We start from the raw sequence: 18065 nt of genomic DNA on the forward strand, positions 1-18065 counted from the left end.
AGCGGCAGTGGAACGATGTCTGCAAGCTTGCCAGCAGCGTCGACGTGTTCGAGCACCTCACGGAGGAGGTGGCCGCCAATGCGAAGGAGTGGCAGGCGTGGACAGCGCTGGATCGCCCGGAAGAGCTGGACAACAACCCGCTGCCATGCGGGTACTCGGACAAGATCTCGGCGTTCCAGCTGCTGTGTTTGCTGCGCTGTTTTCGGTCGGATCGTGTGTTCAGTGCCGTGACAAACTTCATCTCCACCTGCGACTTGCTGGGGGAGCAGTTTGTCATGCCGCCGATTTTGCGCTACAAGGAGGTCCTGGAGAAGAGCTCGTCCATGTCGCCCATTGTGTGCATCGTATCACCCGGCGCCAACCCGACCGATGAAATTGTGAAGCTAGCTGTGAAGGAGGTTGGGCTGGACAAGATGCGTTCCATCTCGCTCGGCCAAGGCCAGGGCGAGGAGGCGATGCGCCTTGTCGAGGTTGGTGCGACGCGCGGGCACTGGGTGCTGCTGCAGAACTGCCACCTGCTTACTGCATGGATGAAAGACATGGAGAAGACGCTGGAGAAGATGGACTCTTCGCAGGTGCATGAGCAGTTTCGACTGTGGCTGACGACGGAGCCTAGCGAGCAGTTCCCGATGGGCATCTTGCAGCGCTCCCTCAAGGTGGTGAATGAGCCGCCGAACGGGCTCAAGATGAACATGAAGAATACCCTTTCCAAGGTGACCGAGGATCAGCTGGACGTCTGCCCGCACTGGGCCTTCCGCCCGCTCGTCTTCACCTTAGCCTTCTTCCACGCCGTAGTACAGGAGCGGCGCAAGTACGGCAAGATCGGCTGGAACGTCATCTACGACTTCAACGAGACGGACTTCACCGTGTCGATGCGGCTGTTGGACACGTACCTCACCAAAGCGTACCTAAACAAAGACCCGGTCCCGTGGGAGACGCTGCGCTACCTCGTTGGCGAGGCCATGTATGGCGGGCGCGTCACGGATGGCATGGACCGTCGCATCGTGCAGACGTACCTCGCCGAGTACGTGGGAGACTATCTTTTTGATACCTTCCAGCCCTTCCACTTCTTCGTCGAGTCGGGCGTCGTGGACTACTGCCTGCCGCCCGGGAGTACTGACCCAGAGAAGAAGATCACACTGCAGCAGATGGTGGCGCAGGTGGACACGTTCCCGAACACAAACGCGCCGGACGTTTTCGGGCTCCACCCGAACGCCGAGACAGGCTACTTGCGGCAGTCGACGGAGACCTTGTGGGGAAGCTTGCTGGAGCTGATGCCCCGCGTTAGTAGCGCCACAGTCGGTGAGGAGACGCGTGAGACGAAACTGATCAAGTTCACCGAGGAGATCCTTAGCCAGATCCCAGAGCAGTTCGACATGAAGGTGGTGATGCGCAAAGAGACGGAGAGGGCGGCGGCCAATGGCTACGATGCGGTGCAGCCGACACAAGTGGTGCTGCTGCAGGAGATGGAGCGCTGGAACAGGCTTGTAAGCGTCATGACAACGTCGCTGAAGGAGCTGCAAAAAGCGCTGTCAGGTGTTATCGGCATGAGCAGTGAGCTCGACGAGCTAGAGTCTGCTCTTGACAATGGCCAGCTCCCGCAGTCGTGGCGCCGCTACGCCCCAGCGACGCGCAAGAACCTCGGGAGGTGGATCGCCCACTTCCAGCGGCGCTATCAGCAGTACCTCTCGTGGAATACGGATGGCGAGCCCAAGTGCGTGTGGCTTTCGGGCCTCATGGTACCGGACTCTTTTCTCTCAGCTCTTGTGCAGGTGACCTGCCGCAAGTATCGATGGCCACTTGACCGGTCCACAATGATGACGACGGTTACAGCCTTTGCAGGGCCGGAGGAGATCACGGCGGCGCCGGAGGACGGCGCATACGTGCATGGGCTCTACCTTGAGGGCGCCCGCTGGGACGCTGAACGGCGCACGCTGGCCCCGCAGCTGAAAAAGCAACTCATCTCGGAGATGCCGGTCATGCAGATTGTGCCGACCGAATCCTCGCGCGTCAGGACGGTTGGCACCTTCAAGACCCCGGTGTACGTCAACGGTGATCGTCGCAGCGCCGCCGGTGTGGGCTTGGTGTTCATGGCAGACCTCCCGTCCGACAAGCACCCCTCCTTATGGGTGCTGGAGAGCGTGGCGCTGTTGCTCGAGTCGGATGACTGATGGGGTGGGGGCGTCGCTCACTCTTTTGTCTGCTCTTTTTTCTCTTATTCAGCGCCTTCCGTGTTCCCTGCGTCACCTCTCACCGAACCCCCGCGCACGCGCGCGAGGCATTCGCTCGTTTTCTTTCTCCCTCGGGCTAAGCGCTTGCATGCGTGGGCACATCTGACGGCTGCGCTGTTTTCTGCGCGGAGGTGCCACTGCATCTCGTCGTCTGTCAGCACCACGCGCCCTTTTTTCCTTTTGAAAAGCCGTCGTGTCCGTCAGTGGATGTGTGTGTGTGTGTCTGTGTGTGCGTGCTGTCGTGGATATCCACCTCACTCGTTCCGCGCTCCCCCCTCCTGTCCCCACCCGCCGCCTCTTCCTCCAATGCTCCGATGAGAAGGTGTAACCTTTTCCCTCCCCCCTTCCCCCCCCCCCATACACGCATTCACGTCGGAACGGAGGGAGGGCAAAGAGGGAGGGGGGGTTGGCGGCTCGGGTGATCACGCTCGACAGCGCTTTCCTCTTTTCGCCCATTTCGACAGCGGATCGTCTCGTGTCCGTTTGGCTCTTGTGTTACATTCTTTTCTTCCTGTTGATCGCGACCGAATGTCCATACCCTCGCCCTCTTTTCTCGTGCTCTCCTCCTCCTCGTTTCTGTCGGCCAGCGACGACGTCCTGGCCTGTCCTCGTCACTTCTCTCGCTTCTGCATCGCGCTTCCCAGGAAAACTGTCGCTTTCCCTTCCCCCTTCCCCCTACACACACCTCATAGACATTTTTCTCTGTGACTGCACGAGTGACGCGTTAGTCGGGAAGCGGCTCACCGCTCTGAAGTGCTGCTGATTTATTTGTTACGATGTGTGCCATGCGTATTCAAACATATATATATATATATAATATTCGACTGATGTAAACGTTTGGTATCTGTAAAACAGCGATGTCACACCTGAGCTACAGTGAGAAAGGAAACAATGGGGAAAACGCCGTGAGGGACACGGCCGGCACTCCTACCCTCACTTCAGGGGTAAAAGAGAGAAGGCTGGTGCGCGTGTGTGTGTGAGTGGGGGGAGGGCGGCGGCTATACCAGCACCTCCCCTTGTCTTATCACTGCTTTATGCATGCGCCCTCTTAAGTGTCGGCGGACGGCGATTGAAACGGGAGTGAGGCAGACTTCGTCCGTAGTGTTTCGCGCCACGGACACCGTGGTGCTCTAAAGCTCGATAGCGATCGACTGTCTGTCATTTTGCTCGCGTATGTGCTCGCTCGTTTTTTTTTATTTTGTTTTTGCCGCTTCTCAGGGATCGATTTGCGTGCATGCGCGCTCTCCCTTTCTGTGCACGCCACCGAATCTTATCCCTTCCCCCTTCCCGACCCTTTCCTTACGTTCGCCATCTGCCTTTGGTTCACCAGTGCGCGGCGGTACGCACGTCCGCTTCACAGACTTTGGCCTCATCTGCCCCTCGCATATCCGCTACTTTTCAGAGTGCCCCATCGCCTTTTTCCCCCACACTACCTCCTCTTTATATGGGCGTGCACTGCGCGTCTCGCCGCTCTCACGCACGCTCCTTCGATTGGTTGGTCCGTTTCTCCTTTTACCGTGCCGGCGTGTGTGCGCAGGGGTTTCGGTGTCGGCTCTCCCCAACGTCCCGGGTACGAATCATACGCCTCCCCCCATCGTCCCCCCTTTGTGCCATCATCGCGTTAGCCTCCGGCTCCGGTAGCGCACCTCACTCGCCCACCTACGCCATGGGGCATCGGCAGGACACCAATAAGTATGCGGCACACCGCACCGCAACGTTGCTGCAGCGGCGCATCGGGAGCTTCGTGCTCGTGTTCTCGGTCTTCATGATCGCCCTATCCATGTTATTCTCGGCGCTGCAGGCGCGCGAGGCCCGGTGCCAGGAGCGCGCGCACCAGATAGAGTTTGATCTTATCGTGAGCGCGGATGCCACCCGCGGGGATGTTGTGAATGCACTGCAGACCATCCTCGAAGCGCGTCACTGCTTTCTCGACTTCTCCCCACAAAACGACGACGTGGCCAGTGTTGTGCAGCTGGACGTACTCGACACCCCGGCAAACTTCATAGCGGAGCGCGGCTTCCGTCTGGTGCGTCGGTATGCAGGCACGAGTTACTACTTCCAGCTCAGCGCCATCTTTGACCGCCTCTGCGGCACGTATCCACCTGTTTCTATGGAGGTGTTGGCGAACGTTGACTACGAGAGGGTGTCGTATCACATCAAGGGTATCTCCTTGACGAATCGCACCGTAAAGTACCTGCAGCAGAGCTCGCTGCTCACGAAGGATATGAACCGTGTTACGACCGTGACACAGCTGCAGTCGTTGTTCCCTGGCCTTCAGCAGTTCGGCCTCAGCACGGCACGTCTTGCTCCTCTGCATTCGCGCAATTACACCGTAGAGGGCGTTTCACAGGTGTACTTTGAGGGGACTCCGATCGATATTCATGTCATGATTCAGCACTGGGGCTCCGACCACGGCACGGCGGGCTTTTGGCGCGTTGTAATGAGCACGCCAAACATTATGGCCGAGCAGGACCTCATCTCTCTCGAGTCCAGCGTTCGCCAGGGGTTTGCCTTACGCCATCTCCTTTGCAACGCGACGTCGGAAAACTGCGCTGATCAGGTTGATATGTACCTACGGTAACGCGTCTCCGGCCCTCCCCTCGTGGTACCTTTCAGTACCTCAAACCAAGACCGCGCGCGCGCACCCTGCTACCTCGTTTCTGCAAGGTTCGCTGAAGCGCAGTTCAGTGAGCGCCACGGGCAAGTCACAGGCAGAGCAAGAGAGGAATGGTAAGGTGGCCGAACGGGTCGACGACAGCGCTGCCTGCTGGATGCTCCGAGGGCAGAGGAGGCTGTGCGCTAGTCTGTCTCTTCTCTGACTTCTCTATTTCCCGCAGCTCTTGACCGACCGATTTGGCGGTAGACAGGCAACGCCTCTCTCTCTGCATATATTTTTCGCCTCCTCCCGAGCTCTTTCCCTTCTTTGTACTCCTCGAGAAGAGGGAGGGGAAGGGGCTTGCGTGTGCGTGTGTGTGCGTATGTGTGACGCCCTGCGTGCACTCCTCACGTTTCCTGTGCTATCCCATTTTCTGCTTCTTGAAGGGTGCGCTCGTCTTTTCCTCGCCTGAGTGATTCGGCGCCAGTCTTCTCCCTTTTTGCGCGCCTCGACGCTGCGAAGACGCGATGACTTCGTCACTGTGGTGCAGGGCTCCGGTCCTCCGTTGACGGTGACATTCATACTTATCGCGCTGTCTTTCATGAAGGGCTGGCGTAGACGAGACGTCATCAGAGAACGATGCAGTGAGGGGAAAGTAAGCGTGGGTTTTCGCACAAGCACAGCTGTGGACAAAAGGGGTAGAGGGAGAGAGAGCGAGGGAGATGAGCGAACACCGCCCGATGGCGTCTCACCAGGGGTAAGGGGTGGCGTTTAACAGCCGGTTCACGTGCATTTATACGTTCTCGAGCTCTTTAAAGCCTCGTGGCGGCACCACAAAACATCTGCACGTGTGCACATGGGTGCCTGCGGTGTGTACGAATGTAGGTGTGTGTGTCTGTGTGGTCAGGAGCGGGTGATGTGACGCGCATGACCGACAGATGCGGTTGCCCTGAAGAGATGATGGCCCCTTGGGTGCTGTGGTCACAACCTTCATTTCACAGAGCATTAAGGTGCATTGATAAGAGGAGGGAAAATGGCGTGGGCGAGTGTACACCACTGTGATGACTGCAGCCGCGCGTTTTACCGGCCGCGTGAAGCAGTGCAGAGAGCGGAACGCGCCCTCGGCCAGATGTGGAGTAGTGCCCAAAGCATCATGGCGGCGCCTCTTCAAGAGCTACTCGCACGATTGCTGTTGACGCCTCATGACGAGGGACCGTGAAACACACGCACCGCGTAGGCGTCGCACCGCAAGAGGTCCATCACCACCCCTACTTACCCAGCATACCCACAATCGGTGCGCTTGTGGTGGTGGTGGGGGAAGAAAGCCGCAGCACCTCCCTGCCCACGCCGAGCTGCCTCAGCAGGTGGTGACAGCAGGGTCGACCACACAAACACACACGGAGGTAGCGACGTCAGAGTCGCTCACCGCTGCGGGTGTGTGGGATGCGAGGGGCTCCACGCCGCTGAGTCGGAGCAACCTGTGGGAGTGCGTACGTGTGCGCCACCCATACAATGGGCACGGCATCGGCGTGGCCCGGTCTCACCTCACCTCGCCCTCGCGCTGCCCGTTGGTGTGTGCGGAGTCTGAGCCACCCCGAGGGGATCGGAGCAGGTGGCGACCAGCGAGGTGTGTGTGTGTGCGTGTGTGAAATGCTTTGGCGGCTCACGCTGTGCAGCACAGCCTCTTTTGTGCCTCCCCAGACCAATGTTCTCACGGAACCATTGCTCTCTCTCTCTCTCTGTGCGCTACCACGTCTTTTTCTCGCTCCCTTTTCTGTTGGCGGGCTTTCTGACGCCGTGCCCATGGTGGCACCTGCCGATGCTTACAAAAATTAAAATCACTCAAATCACACGCGCTCACATGTGTATACTGCTCCGCAAGAGAAGCCAAAAGGAACGGGCGTAGAAGAGGGGCAAGTGGGTGTTGGTGCTACGGTCCTGTACGAATCAGTCCCCCTCCGCTCGCGCATGTTCAAGCCGCACACATACGCACACACGCATATACACGAAAACGCCACACAAGCAGTAAAGAGCGTTTTCGTTGGAAGGGTGGGGGGAGACGCTTCCGTTAGGCCTGCGTCGTGGCATTGGTTGCCGTACCCCCTTCAAAGGAATAGGCGGAGCTGCAATATCGCGAACAAATAAAGGCCAAAAGAGGCCTCTCCTTGGCGCTGCTGAACGAAGGCAGATACTTTCATCTCGGCAAACGAGTTTGAAGGGGCGAAAGAGGCGCGCCGGCGAGCGGCGTTCGTTCGGTGTTGTCAATACACGCATACACACAGAGGCACGAATATATATATATATATATTTAGAGAGAGACAGCGATAGATCCCTTGCTAAGCCCAAGACCGAACGAACGAGTGCGTGCTAGAACTCGCCCCCCCGTCCACTTGTGCTCAGCGCTACAGCACGCTTTGTGGTTATTGCTTTGCCTCTTGCATCGTACGCACTGTGTCACGCCTCATCGCTGTCCGCGAAGACGCAGCGTACACCTCGCAGTCTCTGTGGCCTCTCTTCGCAGGCGGACTCTGACCCTCTTTTTTTCCCCATTCGCTTTGTTCAACAGTTGCACGCAGCCCCCAATGCAGAACGTCGTCATGGCCTCCAGCCGCAGTCCCCGCTGTAACTCCACGGCGCTGCAGCATTACCTTGCACTTCCGCGAACTCCGTTAGATCTGCCGACCCTGAGCAGGATGAAGGCCCAGCAGGTGGAGAACGGCGCTGTGCATCAGATTGTGCGAGAGATGGCCATCCGTACCTCTAGATGCTATCAGTCCTTCTCGGACCCTATCATCCAGAAAACGATGCGCAAGCCACACGCGGATCGCCTCTGGTGGGTGAAATCCTATGTCCTCCGTGAGTTTAACTACTGTGTCGCCCTTCACCGCAGCATGGAGCAGTTTCCGCACCAAGGAATCTTCGAGAGCTCGGCAGACATCAGCTTTGAGCGGCACGAAAGCGGCACCTCCCCCTTCCTGTTTCCCTGCCTTCGCAACACGGACGATGACAGCTGCATCTGCGAGCCGGCGCAGCTCTACTGCAGTAGTGAGAGCACCAGCAATGGAGCTGGGCGCAGCGCCGAAAGTGGCACCGGCGGAGGTGCCGCCTCTTCGACGCCGATGTCGGCGGCGAGCTGCTTTCGGCCTCTGGGCTTTCCGTCGAATTCGGCGATGACGCGTGAAGAGGCAGAGGCTGCCTTATCTCAGTGGCATGAAGGTAAAGGGACCGTCCCTCTCACGCTAGCGCTTAAATTCCTGCGACCGCGTCAGTCGCTGTTGGATGTCATGGTGAACGAGGCTGCCATTCGCTCGGATGAGCTGAACGGGTGGTTCATGCGCTTTTGTCGCCGCCGCGTAGCGTGGCGTGTTCTTCACGAGCACCTTCTGTACTTGACACATCCGGCTGACACGCAGCGGGTCATTTCTTCCGACACAGGCCTGGTGGACGTCCTGCAGCGCGCGGGCATGGCTGTTGTCGAGATTTTCTCAAGCCTCGTAGACAACGGCAGCGTGCACTCGCTAGACATTCACCTGGAGGAGGACAAGCGCATCCTCACCGATGCGCCATCCGGTACTTTGGTGAGCTCCTCCACATCGCCTCTTTCGTGCCCCGCAGATTTGCCGGAGACGCGCCCGGCTCCCGGTTCATCGGTCTCCATCTACTCTGTTGAGGGCCACCTCCTTTACATCTTCCGAGAGGTGCTCAAGAATGCCTGTGCAGCGACACTAAAGCTGAGGCCCGAGATCGATGTGCTCATACGGTATGCCAGCGATGATACGTGGGTGGTGGTGGAGTTTATCGACCAGGCTGGTGGGATTCATCCGCAGCATTTCAAAAACATCTGGAAGTTCGGCTGGACGACGAGTGAGCACTACGAGAGCCACCTTGGCGGCTTCGGCGTTGGACTGCCGACATCGAAGGTGTACATGGGTATGTGGGGTGGCTCCATTGACATCTACTCTACCCTCGGCGTCGAGACGACGGTGCGCGTGCGCTTCCCTAAAGCACCGGTCGAGGTACTTGTGCCTGAGCTCAACCCCGCCGCCGCCGCTGCCTGCATCTCAGCCACACACACGTAATGGCAGCGCGCGCGTGCGGAGAGGGGTGAATGCGTGCCAGCTCAGTGCGTCGGCGCCTAAGTCTTAGACGAGTGGTCGGCGGCGCCACTCGTCGCCCTCATGACTTTTGTGGGGGCATTTCTTATTTGGGGCGTTGCACCGCAGCGTCCTTTTCCGCTTCATTTTCTTTTGCAATTTCGCGATGTTGCAGTCGTGCGTACGTTAGTGTAGGGACGGAGATGTGATGCGCGTGAGCGCAACAGCAGCTGCGCAGAGGAGCACCAATCTTCCCCCTTCCCCCCCCACACACACACCTGGCCAGGCCGCAGCTGACCCCGAGGTGACTATTACTAATATATATTTTCTTTGTGGTACCCTGTAGAAGTTGGCCTCTTACCGCACATCGTTGCATGCGATTACGCTGTCGACATCTCTGCCCTGCAGCTCGACAAACCTAAAAAAAGTGGCCCACAGTGTCGACAGGAAGCCAGAGCTATCGTGCCGACTGCGGGGAGCAGAGCAGCGTGGTAGGGCGAAGACGGTGCTGCCAGGTGACGCTGCGATGATTGCTATTCTTCTCCTTTCAATCCATCGCTTCTGCACACCTGGCCGCCTCGCCGTTTCCTTTCCCTGTCTTGACGACGCTCCCACACCGCCGCTTCTGTTGTGCCAAACCACGCAGCCTACGCGCGCGCCTTCCCGTATCTTTGTCGCTCCAACTAGAGAAAGCAATTCACACACTCTTCTCCCTTTTTCTCCTCGCTGATGCCAATACTGGACGGGTATAGTGGGCGGCTAGTCATTGCATCGCTTACCACCTCGGCACACTTGTCGTGCGACGACGGCGGGCAGTAGCACATAACCCTTCCCCCCACCCCCTCCTCATCCCCCTAACTTCCACATGGAGGTGATTTGCTCTGTTTTGTACGCATTATATCAACGGGTGTAAGTGAGGCGCACAGACACGCGCACTAGACGACCAGAGCGAGCGAGCGAGCGAAAGAGAGAGGAGGAGAGAGATGGAAAGCGAGCAGAAGAGCATCTGCTGGCGCCCGAAGAACGCGCTGATCGAGTGCGTCGTCATGACGAAATGCTTTCAGGAAAAAGAAAGTATCGAGGACTGTATCAGCGCCAACGACTGCTTTCTTGAGCGGCGTAACTGGACACTGTGCAAGATGAACGCCATCAACCCCCGGTACCGAATCCGTGGCAATCCGTACGACGTGGCGACCGAGGACCAGAAGAAGATCGAGTCGCGTAATGAGCGCATCCGGCAACGCGAATGGGAGGAGGAGGGCATCTTCCCGAAGTGACGCTTCCGACATAACGAGACGAAAGGGAAGGCGACGGATTAGCGCGCTCGTGATGGTGTCAACTCTTGTGCGCGTGGACTGAGCGCTGGCAGCCTTGGCAGTCCTCGCGCTCGGTAGGCGCACCGGTTCGGGGCGTGTGTTTTTTGCTTTCCTTTCATGTCCTCCATCGCGGTAGTGCTGCCTGGTGTGCATCTCACGGCATGTGCCGCGTGGCCGAGTAAACCTATCGCACCTATCATAAACGCCTCCAGTGGTGCGTTTCGGGACAGCTTCCAGATGCCTGAGACTGTCACGGTTTCAGCGGTGACCGCCACCTCCGCGGCAAAGATGTGAGTGTGTGTTTGGGAGTCTCAGCGGCGTGTGCCGCTTCCATTTTGTTTTGGGTACCTGCGCGCACCGTTTGCTCGCTGCAGTAAGCTCCCCACTCATGCAAGCATGGGCGACGAACGTTCGACCGAGGGTGGTGGTGGTGGTGGGAAGGATAGTGAGCGCCACGACGCACCACACGCGGCGGCTTGCTCTTCTGCACGCTGTTTGCATACGTGTACTGCCTTCGTACTTGCCTTCTTTTTTCTCTGACAGCTTGACACCAAGTCCAGAGAAAACAGCTGGCGTGCATCTCTCTCTTCCGCTCTTCGTGACAATGTGTGCAGCCACCTCCGCTGCACTTGTGGCACTTCCATTGCCTGTCTTCACTCACTGCTTTTGAATCTCTTCCCCTCCTTTTTTCCTTCGAGCTATAAAATGCTTCGACTGCCCGTTTGTCCTTGACGCTGCTGAACATGCTTTCGCAACGCCCAATGGTCCTGTCTGTTGAGTGCTGGGTGTCGAGTCCCCGGTGCCAGTGGAGAAGGCACCGTTGTGCCGTGTCGCCTTACAACCTATCACAAGCGCACAGCGCACGCGCATGCAAGCAAAGCTGCGCAGGCGTACTCCTCCCCGCCCTCTACGCGCTATCTCAGCAACAACGTCGGCGCTCCTCTGCATTGCTTTGTTCGTCTGTTTCTCCACTGCTTCTTCGTTGTGGAGGGCGGCGCCGCTCTTCCCCTCCCCCTTCCCACGCACACATACACCGTGTCAGCATAACGACGAGGACGCGCCCCGTCTCCATCGTACGTGCACGCCCCAAAACAGGTACATATACTTTAATTCTCTGCTTCGAAGAACGAAGGAGTGAAGCGGCTTACACGCGCACTCCAAAAGGCAGCGACATTTCCAGACGCAGCCGGATCTGAAGAGGAAGGAGGAGGGCGAGGGGGGGCAGTATCATGAGCTTTAGGAGGCCGAAGCGGTCGCCGCACAGGGCGTTGCGGCATTCGCTCTCCACCGCCCTAGTCAGTGACATCGATCAAGCGGGGCGTCGTCGCAACAGGTTCTCACGCCGTCCTATGCGCGCCTCTCGCCCTACCCCGTGCCTGCTGCCTAGCGGCACTGGCACCAGTGGCAAGGGGGAGGAGATATCGTCCTCGTACACCGTCACCACGTACCTGAGCTTAGAGAGCCTCTCCGGCAGCGACACCGAGTACTCGGAGTACGACCTCGTCAACGAGCAGATGCAGGATTTTCTGCTGGACTCCGACTACACGTCCGACAGTGACGTCGGCGAGAAGGACTGGATGAGCGTTGGGGCTTTTTTCATGAGCGGGTTCATGCCTTCACGGGCAGGAGACGCACCCCACGCGCATGCGTGGCGACGCACCACGAGAGCTGACCGCCGACGGATGGCAAAGAAGTCAGGAAGCTGTGCATCGCTTTCGACCACTGCGCGGCTGTCACCGGGTGCGAGTACTGCCATGCGGAGTGAACGGGACGCGACCGTGAGGGAGGCAGTGCCGATGGGCGGGGCCTCGCAGCGGCGCAGCACACGCAAGCAGGAACGGGCGATGGCGAGCGTTGAGCGACGCTGGCTTGTCCCTGCCCTCTCCACCATCTTGGTGGAGCAGGCCGATGATGGAGAGCCTCAGCGAAGGCAGCTGCCGTGGTTCACGGTGGTGTTTGATCTGGATGAGACGCTCGTCGGCGCCCGCTTCGGTCCCATCCACCTGCGCCCCTGCGTGGGCGAGCTGCTGCGTTCTCTGCACCGACTGCCGGTGGAGATCGTTGTGTGGACCGCTGGCACGGCCGAATACGTGAATCCTATCCTTCAAGCGATTGGGCAAGCCTGCGGGCGACGGCAGTGGTTCCATCACATCATCAGCCGACACAAGCGCTGGTATCGCGGCGCCAACACTTCAGTGAAGGACCTCAGCCACCTCGGTCGCCCACTGGATCGTCTCGTCATGGTGGAGAACAACCCCATTTCCGCCCTTTCACAGCCATCGCTCTGCGTGTTGCTCGAAGACTACCTGAGGCCGAATCCAGCAGACGCGTCGCTTGTGGTGCTGAAGGAGGTGTTCGAGCGCGTAGCGCTGCAGTTTGCGAAAGAATCGCTCACCGCATCCGACACAGACACTTTAGAGCACGTCTCCGAAGAGAATTGTTCAGGGCAGCGGCGGACGCACTCATCGTCGAATGGGTTACACGGCTCGCTCACGGTCATCACTACTGCGCCGCCTCCATCCACACGACCGTCCTTGGCGCTACTCATTCGCGACGATATCGCGGTGCAAGGGGCCGAGTTTCGCGTGGAGGACATTCTCAACGAGGATGGTGTGTCGATGCTTCAACGGGTGGAGATGAAGGAGCTCGTCGGAGGGGCTAACACGCTAAGATGTCTGTGCCTTCGCTACACACCGCCGTTGCTATCGTCGAGCTCTGCCGCGGCACCAACTGGTGCTGCAGCCTCGACGAGGTCCGCCTCGATGTCGCTGCGCAGCTATGGTTCTGTCAGCCCCCTACCGCCGCTATGAGGGAAAGAGAGGAAGCGTCTCGATGACTTCTGCATCTTCGTCAGAAGTGCCCCCCTCCCCCTTCCCCAGACACACACACACACACACTGTCATCTTAGAAAGACAACCGCGTCGTGCTGCTGCTGCGGTTGTTGTGCGCCTCCATCCGCTGTAATCCTTCGGTGTGGCGTGGCGCTCATGTTTTTTTTTGTGTGCCAGAGCTCCGTGGCGGGCCGCTTTTGTGGTGGCAGCGCCTGTGGGCGTCCTCTGTTTCCTTTTTCGTGTAAAGAAAATATATATCATCTTTGGTGGCGAGGGCGAAGGTGAGCGCCTGGGAGAGTGACACAAATCGAGCAGAAGAGTCGTGAAGAGGCGTGTGCGCCTGGCGCGTAGATTGCGGTTGCCATGACCCGCATCACGCACACCCCACACGACGAAGGATCCACGGATGGGAGGGGTGGAACGGCGCAGCTCAGCTCCTCGCTGGTCCTGCTCCTCCGCCCGCAGTGAGCGGCAGGGCAGCTCAAGACGCTGTGCGGCGGAAGAAGAGGAGGAGGGTGGCGGTGAGGTGAGAGGGAAGGTGTGAGGGGGTCATCTCCCGTTACTCCAAGATGGGGTGCAGAGCAGGCTCGCGCCATCTCCCGGCCCCCCCCCCTAGCCGCGTCTTTCCTTTCTCTTCGCTTCTTTCTCTCTCCCAGGTCCAACGGCCCACTTCTCTCCATCTCACTACGCCTCCTTCTCGTACACGAAATGGGCGCCTCGCGCCACACACACCTCACACAGCGCGCCTTTCTTGCCACTGCTCACATTTCACGTGTCCCCTCCCCCATCGCCCCCTGCGCCGCACTCCTCGTGGGCCGGGGAGCCTCTTCTCTTGCCTCATTCTTCGCACCTGTCCTTCTCTCGCATCGCGGGGGTGTCGCGGGTGTATACGGTGCTTCGCCTACCCTATTGTGTGTGTGATTTATCGCCTGCTGTTCTCTTCTTATAGGAGCGCACCGCCGCCAGCGCCTGCGAAGCCGCGCCCACCGCTGCCGCCTTTCCCTCTTTTTTCGGTTTTCATTCTTATCTTGGCGTTGTCAGAGCGGCCGTGTCGTGCCGCTGCGATAGCCTCGCGGCCTTGCCAGCGTCGTGCTGAGCCCTTCCATCTCGTGCTCGCTGGCGGACTTCCGCTCATCCTTGCCGTTTTGCCTTTGGCCCACATTTCCGTACGCTGGGCAGGTCACCATGTCACTTGACGGCAAGCGACGCAGCCTTCAGGGCGGGGTGCGCAGGGGCCTGTACTGTCTGCTGTGGGTTGTTTTCCTCTCTGCTGCATGGACCGGCTTCCATGCAAGGCAAACGATGCGCATCACCCCCACGGCAGGGAGGGGATCGACGGTTGACAGTGATGTGATCGACTGTCTCCCAGCCAACCTCTCTGTGGAGGTGACGTCGGTCGTCCTGAACGCATTCATTAAAGTGGCTGTGCTTCCCATGATCAACGAGGGCAACAGCACCCTAATCGTCCCGGCGCAGCTTCTGAACCATGTCTGGGTGGACGAGATGCTGCTACGGCATTTTCGACTGGAATCTCTCAACGTGAGCACCAGCGTCCCAGACGCGCGCGGCATAGCACTACACGCCACAGGGCTCGGTCTCGAGGTGGAGCACTCGCGGTTTGCGTTCAGCTACATGGGCGTCCAGTGCAATGGCACGTTTTGGGCCACGCTGAACGAGACCGCGGTGGACGCGGCGCTGTATATCGAGGTTACACCCGAAGGGCACTGGAGCGTAACCTTCCCACGTCTCGAGGTATACTGGGGCCAGCTGGCGGTTCACCACGAGTTGGAAAGCAAGGCGTGCAACATAGCGCAAAAATTAATTGAAGTATTCACCGGTCAACTCGATATCTTCGTTGCAGAAAAGGTCAAGAAGCAGCTGGCTGAAGACGCGCCAAGCCATGTAGCCGCGGGGCTTAACAAGGCCTTTGCAAGTGTGAACATCCGTGCCATCACGCCGCCTGTGATGACAGCGGACACGATGGCCGTTACGCTGGATTTGAACCCCGCCGATCTGGGCTGTGCCTTGGAGCCTCTCGCCTCAACCGTGCCGGATATCCTTCCTCGCGACGCTGGCGTGCGCACCACCGTGACGAGCCTGAACAATGCTCTCTACAATGCCGTGCAGGCACAGCGTCTGCGCGTGGAAAGGACGCTGCCTGCCGAGTGGAATACCTCCCTCTTCGAGGATATTATTCCTGCGCTCTACAAGGCATGCCCGAATTGTTACATGTACACGCTTGCGCAGGCAACAAAGGCGCCCGCGCTTCACGTCCCGCACCACGGCGAGGTGCTGGTTGTCGTCCCGAACGTCCTTCTCGGGCTTTACGTGCAGCCGAACACCACTCAGCAGGCCGAGGCCTTGTCCTTGCTTCTCAAGAAGAGTAACAACCGATCGAGCGTGGAATTCGCAGATGTTTACCGCTACTTTGGCGTCAGAGAAGTTTCCACGCAGCGCCATGGCAAGCCCTTCCCTGTATTAGCTATTCGATGCTCCCTCGCTTTTGGCATCCGCAACATCAGCGCCGACAGTGGTCGTTCGGTGAGCTACGAGATTCTTCCCGTCCACGACGTCGCTGTTGAGGTAGAGGCCTCCAACGTGGGTGACGTTAGCGCGAGGGAGCTGGAGGGCGTCATCACCAAGGTGTGGAACAACTTCGCTGCCCCAATGGCCAACGGTAATTCTCCGCTGAAGCTGCCGTTCTTTCTCGGGAAGGCTGTGCTGGAGGTGGAGGCGGAGGACATTCAGGCAGGGGTGGACGTTGCTCTCCAGGGTTTACTGCAGGATGTGCGACTGAAGCAATAGACCGCCCAAGCAGGCGATAGGCGCAGGCGCCCTCTCTTTCGTCCCTCGCGTGACGTGGGACCCGCCCCCCGGCCCCCTTTTTTTTTCGCACACACTCTCTCTTCTCCGAGAACAACTCCACGGAAAACGTGCTGCTTTCACAATAATCAACAGCCTTACCCGTTGGACGCGCTTTCCTCTACGCTCCCTCTCTCCTTCCCTCCCCCTCCTCGTCGCGTGCGTGTCCACATCGTTATGCTTCACATCAAAAGTTCTCATTGCTTTCTCAACCCCGCCTTCTCTGTCGCCTGCTCTTTTCTGCATGTACCTGTGTCTCCTGTCTTTTTCTTCGCGTGCTGCGGTGCTGTGCTGTGCTCTTCTCTTCACCTCTCGCTCACCCTCTACCCCTCTACTGCAGCGCACGGGGAGGCGCGCGCTCATCTTTGCAGAAACGCGCGTCCTGCGTTTGCCCCGCACGGGAAAAGGGACGGACGGGGGTGTGAAGAGGCAACTATATTCATGATGCATCCTTTCTCTCTGTTGGCGCTGCGCGTCTTCACTCCGCTGCTGTCGGCTTCGGCGTGTCGCTCGACGGTGTCTGCGGCTGTCTCCGTTGCAGCCTCGCTGACGAACGTGCGGGCCGTTTCCTTTTCGCTCGACGTTCTTCTACCCCTTTTCCTTTCCACTTCCTCTCTCAACGGACTCACGTGCGGCCGCCGCCGCCCCTCCTCCTCCTCCTGTCCCTTCACTGATGTAATGGAGGTGTGTGTGGTGGGCCGACACGAAGCCACTCCCTCTCAGATTATCTGAGGGGGGGGCACAGATGGAGGAGGAAGCCGCAGTACCGCCCCGCCCCCCTGCCCACGCCGGGCTGCCTCAGCAGGTGGTGACAGCAGGGTCGACCACACAAACACACACGGAGGTAGCGACGTCAGAGTCGCTCACCGCTGCGGGTGTGTGGGATGCGAGGGGCTCCACGCCGCTGAGTCGGAGCAACCTGTGGGAGTGCGTATGTGTGCGCCACCCATACAATGGGCACGGCATCGGCGTGGCCCGGTCGCACCTCACCTCGCCCTCGCGCTGCCCGTTGGTGTGTGCGGAGTCTGAGCCACCCCGAGGGGATCGGAGCAGGTGGCGACCAGCGAGGTGTGTGTGTGTGTGGGGGGCAATGAGGCCGAGTCAACGCGTGCCCGCATGCCGCGTGCCTCTGCGGCTGCCTCGCACCACCGGAAGAGACGAGGGCCTGTGTGGCCGGGCCGAGAGCGCGCGAGAGGCGGGGAGGGGCGTGCGGCGGAGCTTCGTCGTTGTCGCGCGTTGTACGGCTGAAGGGACACGCCGAGCTCTAACAGCATGTGTCTATGGTAAGCCGCAGAACGCCATATGTTGCTCTCGCGCGTTGACGCAGCCGTAATGAGAGGATACAGCGGAGCGACTCTCCGAAGGCGTTCATCGTTCAGCTGCGGGGAAGCAAGAGAAAGAGTAACTGAGGGTAGCGGTAAGACCCTCTTTTTTTCTGTCATGAGTAATACGTCGCTCGAGAGCTTCAGCACGCCTGCGCGATAGGAGTTGTCGACGCCGAAGCACGTCATTGGTGGGCGATTTTCCGATCTCGCCAAGAATTTCCGCTGCGAAAAGAGGTCATCTTCGCGAAAGCACCAAACAAAATCAGCAGGTGAGCGAAACAAAGAATGAAGCCGTGACGGGTGGGGAGGGGACGGACGGGTGTTGGGCCAGCAAATGGCGTGCCTGCAGGCGCACACCTCATAAAACGGTGCTGGCGTGAACTGAAGGGCACTTCGTGTCCGTTATTTGTTGCCGGAGAACGCTGCACCGAGAAGTGTCCGCGGGTGCACTCTACACGCACTGGAAGAGCCTTCTACATGTCGAAGCGAAGGCTCGGTGAAGGGGATAGTCGCTGTCCGCCATCGCACTTCACGTCCTCAGTCTTAGCTGCAGTTGCGCTTCACTGGTGAGCACTCCACTCTCTCACGCTCGCTCCCCTCGACTTTGTGCACCTCCTCTTTTGTTCTTGCGCGACGGGCGTTGCGGCTGCTCTGCCTGAGCTTCTCGTTCACCGGAAACTTCGAAGCGTTCCGCCCCTTTTTCGTGTGGTGCGCGCTGTTACTCGCACATGCTGAATCCTGTAGGAATATTACCAAGGCAGGAAGGCTTTAAGAGCTCTATTGCGAGCAACTGAACTTAGCCTTGGGCAG

At 59.0% G+C, this 18065-nt stretch overlaps 6 protein-coding genes across 6 annotated transcripts in view; all 6 read left to right on the plus strand.

The window, feature by feature from the left end:
• LSCM1_02417 (uncharacterized protein) overlaps positions 1-2171 on the plus strand; it is a gene marked incomplete at both ends in the record, with an annotated part of 13938 nt that extends 11767 nt beyond the window's left edge. The window contains one exon of the mRNA XM_067320000.1: positions 1-2171. This exon is cut by the window's left edge and continues 11767 nt beyond it. Within this exon, the coding sequence (XP_067175375.1) occupies positions 1-2171 (2171 nt within the window).
• Positions 2172-3897: 1726 nt separating this feature from the next.
• On the plus strand, positions 3898-4812 carry LSCM1_02418 (uncharacterized protein; the record flags this gene model as incomplete). The annotated part of the gene is made up of 1 exon (XM_067320001.1): positions 3898-4812. One exon carries the CDS (start codon positions 3898-3900, stop codon positions 4810-4812), a length of 915 nt encoding a protein of 304 aa, XP_067175376.1.
• A 2597-nt stretch (positions 4813-7409) lies between these two features.
• On the plus strand, positions 7410-8906 carry LSCM1_02419 (uncharacterized protein; the record flags this gene model as incomplete). The annotated part of the gene is made up of 1 exon (XM_067320002.1): positions 7410-8906. One exon carries the CDS (start codon positions 7410-7412, stop codon positions 8904-8906), a length of 1497 nt encoding a protein of 498 aa, XP_067175377.1.
• Positions 8907-9904: 998 nt separating this feature from the next.
• Positions 9905-10198, plus strand: LSCM1_02420 (uncharacterized protein; the record flags this gene model as incomplete). The annotated part of the gene is made up of 1 exon (XM_067320003.1): positions 9905-10198. One exon carries the CDS (start codon positions 9905-9907, stop codon positions 10196-10198), a length of 294 nt encoding a protein of 97 aa, XP_067175378.1.
• Positions 10199-11466: 1268 nt separating this feature from the next.
• Positions 11467-13047, plus strand: LSCM1_02421 (uncharacterized protein; the record flags this gene model as incomplete). Its single annotated transcript, XM_067320004.1, has 1 exon — positions 11467-13047. The coding sequence occupies one exon, from the start codon at positions 11467-11469 to the stop codon at positions 13045-13047; it is 1581 nt and encodes a 526-aa protein (XP_067175379.1).
• Positions 13048-14253: 1206 nt separating this feature from the next.
• Positions 14254-15873, plus strand: LSCM1_02422 (uncharacterized protein; the record flags this gene model as incomplete). Its single annotated transcript, XM_067320005.1, has 1 exon — positions 14254-15873. One exon carries the CDS (start codon positions 14254-14256, stop codon positions 15871-15873), a length of 1620 nt encoding a protein of 539 aa, XP_067175380.1.
• Between the last annotated feature and the right edge of the window lie 2192 nt (positions 15874-18065).

This window comes from Leishmania martiniquensis, chromosome 34, assembly GCF_017916325.1.
Source record: "Leishmania martiniquensis isolate LSCM1 chromosome 34, whole genome shotgun sequence".
Taxonomy (NCBI): domain Eukaryota; phylum Euglenozoa; class Kinetoplastea; order Trypanosomatida; family Trypanosomatidae; genus Leishmania; species Leishmania martiniquensis.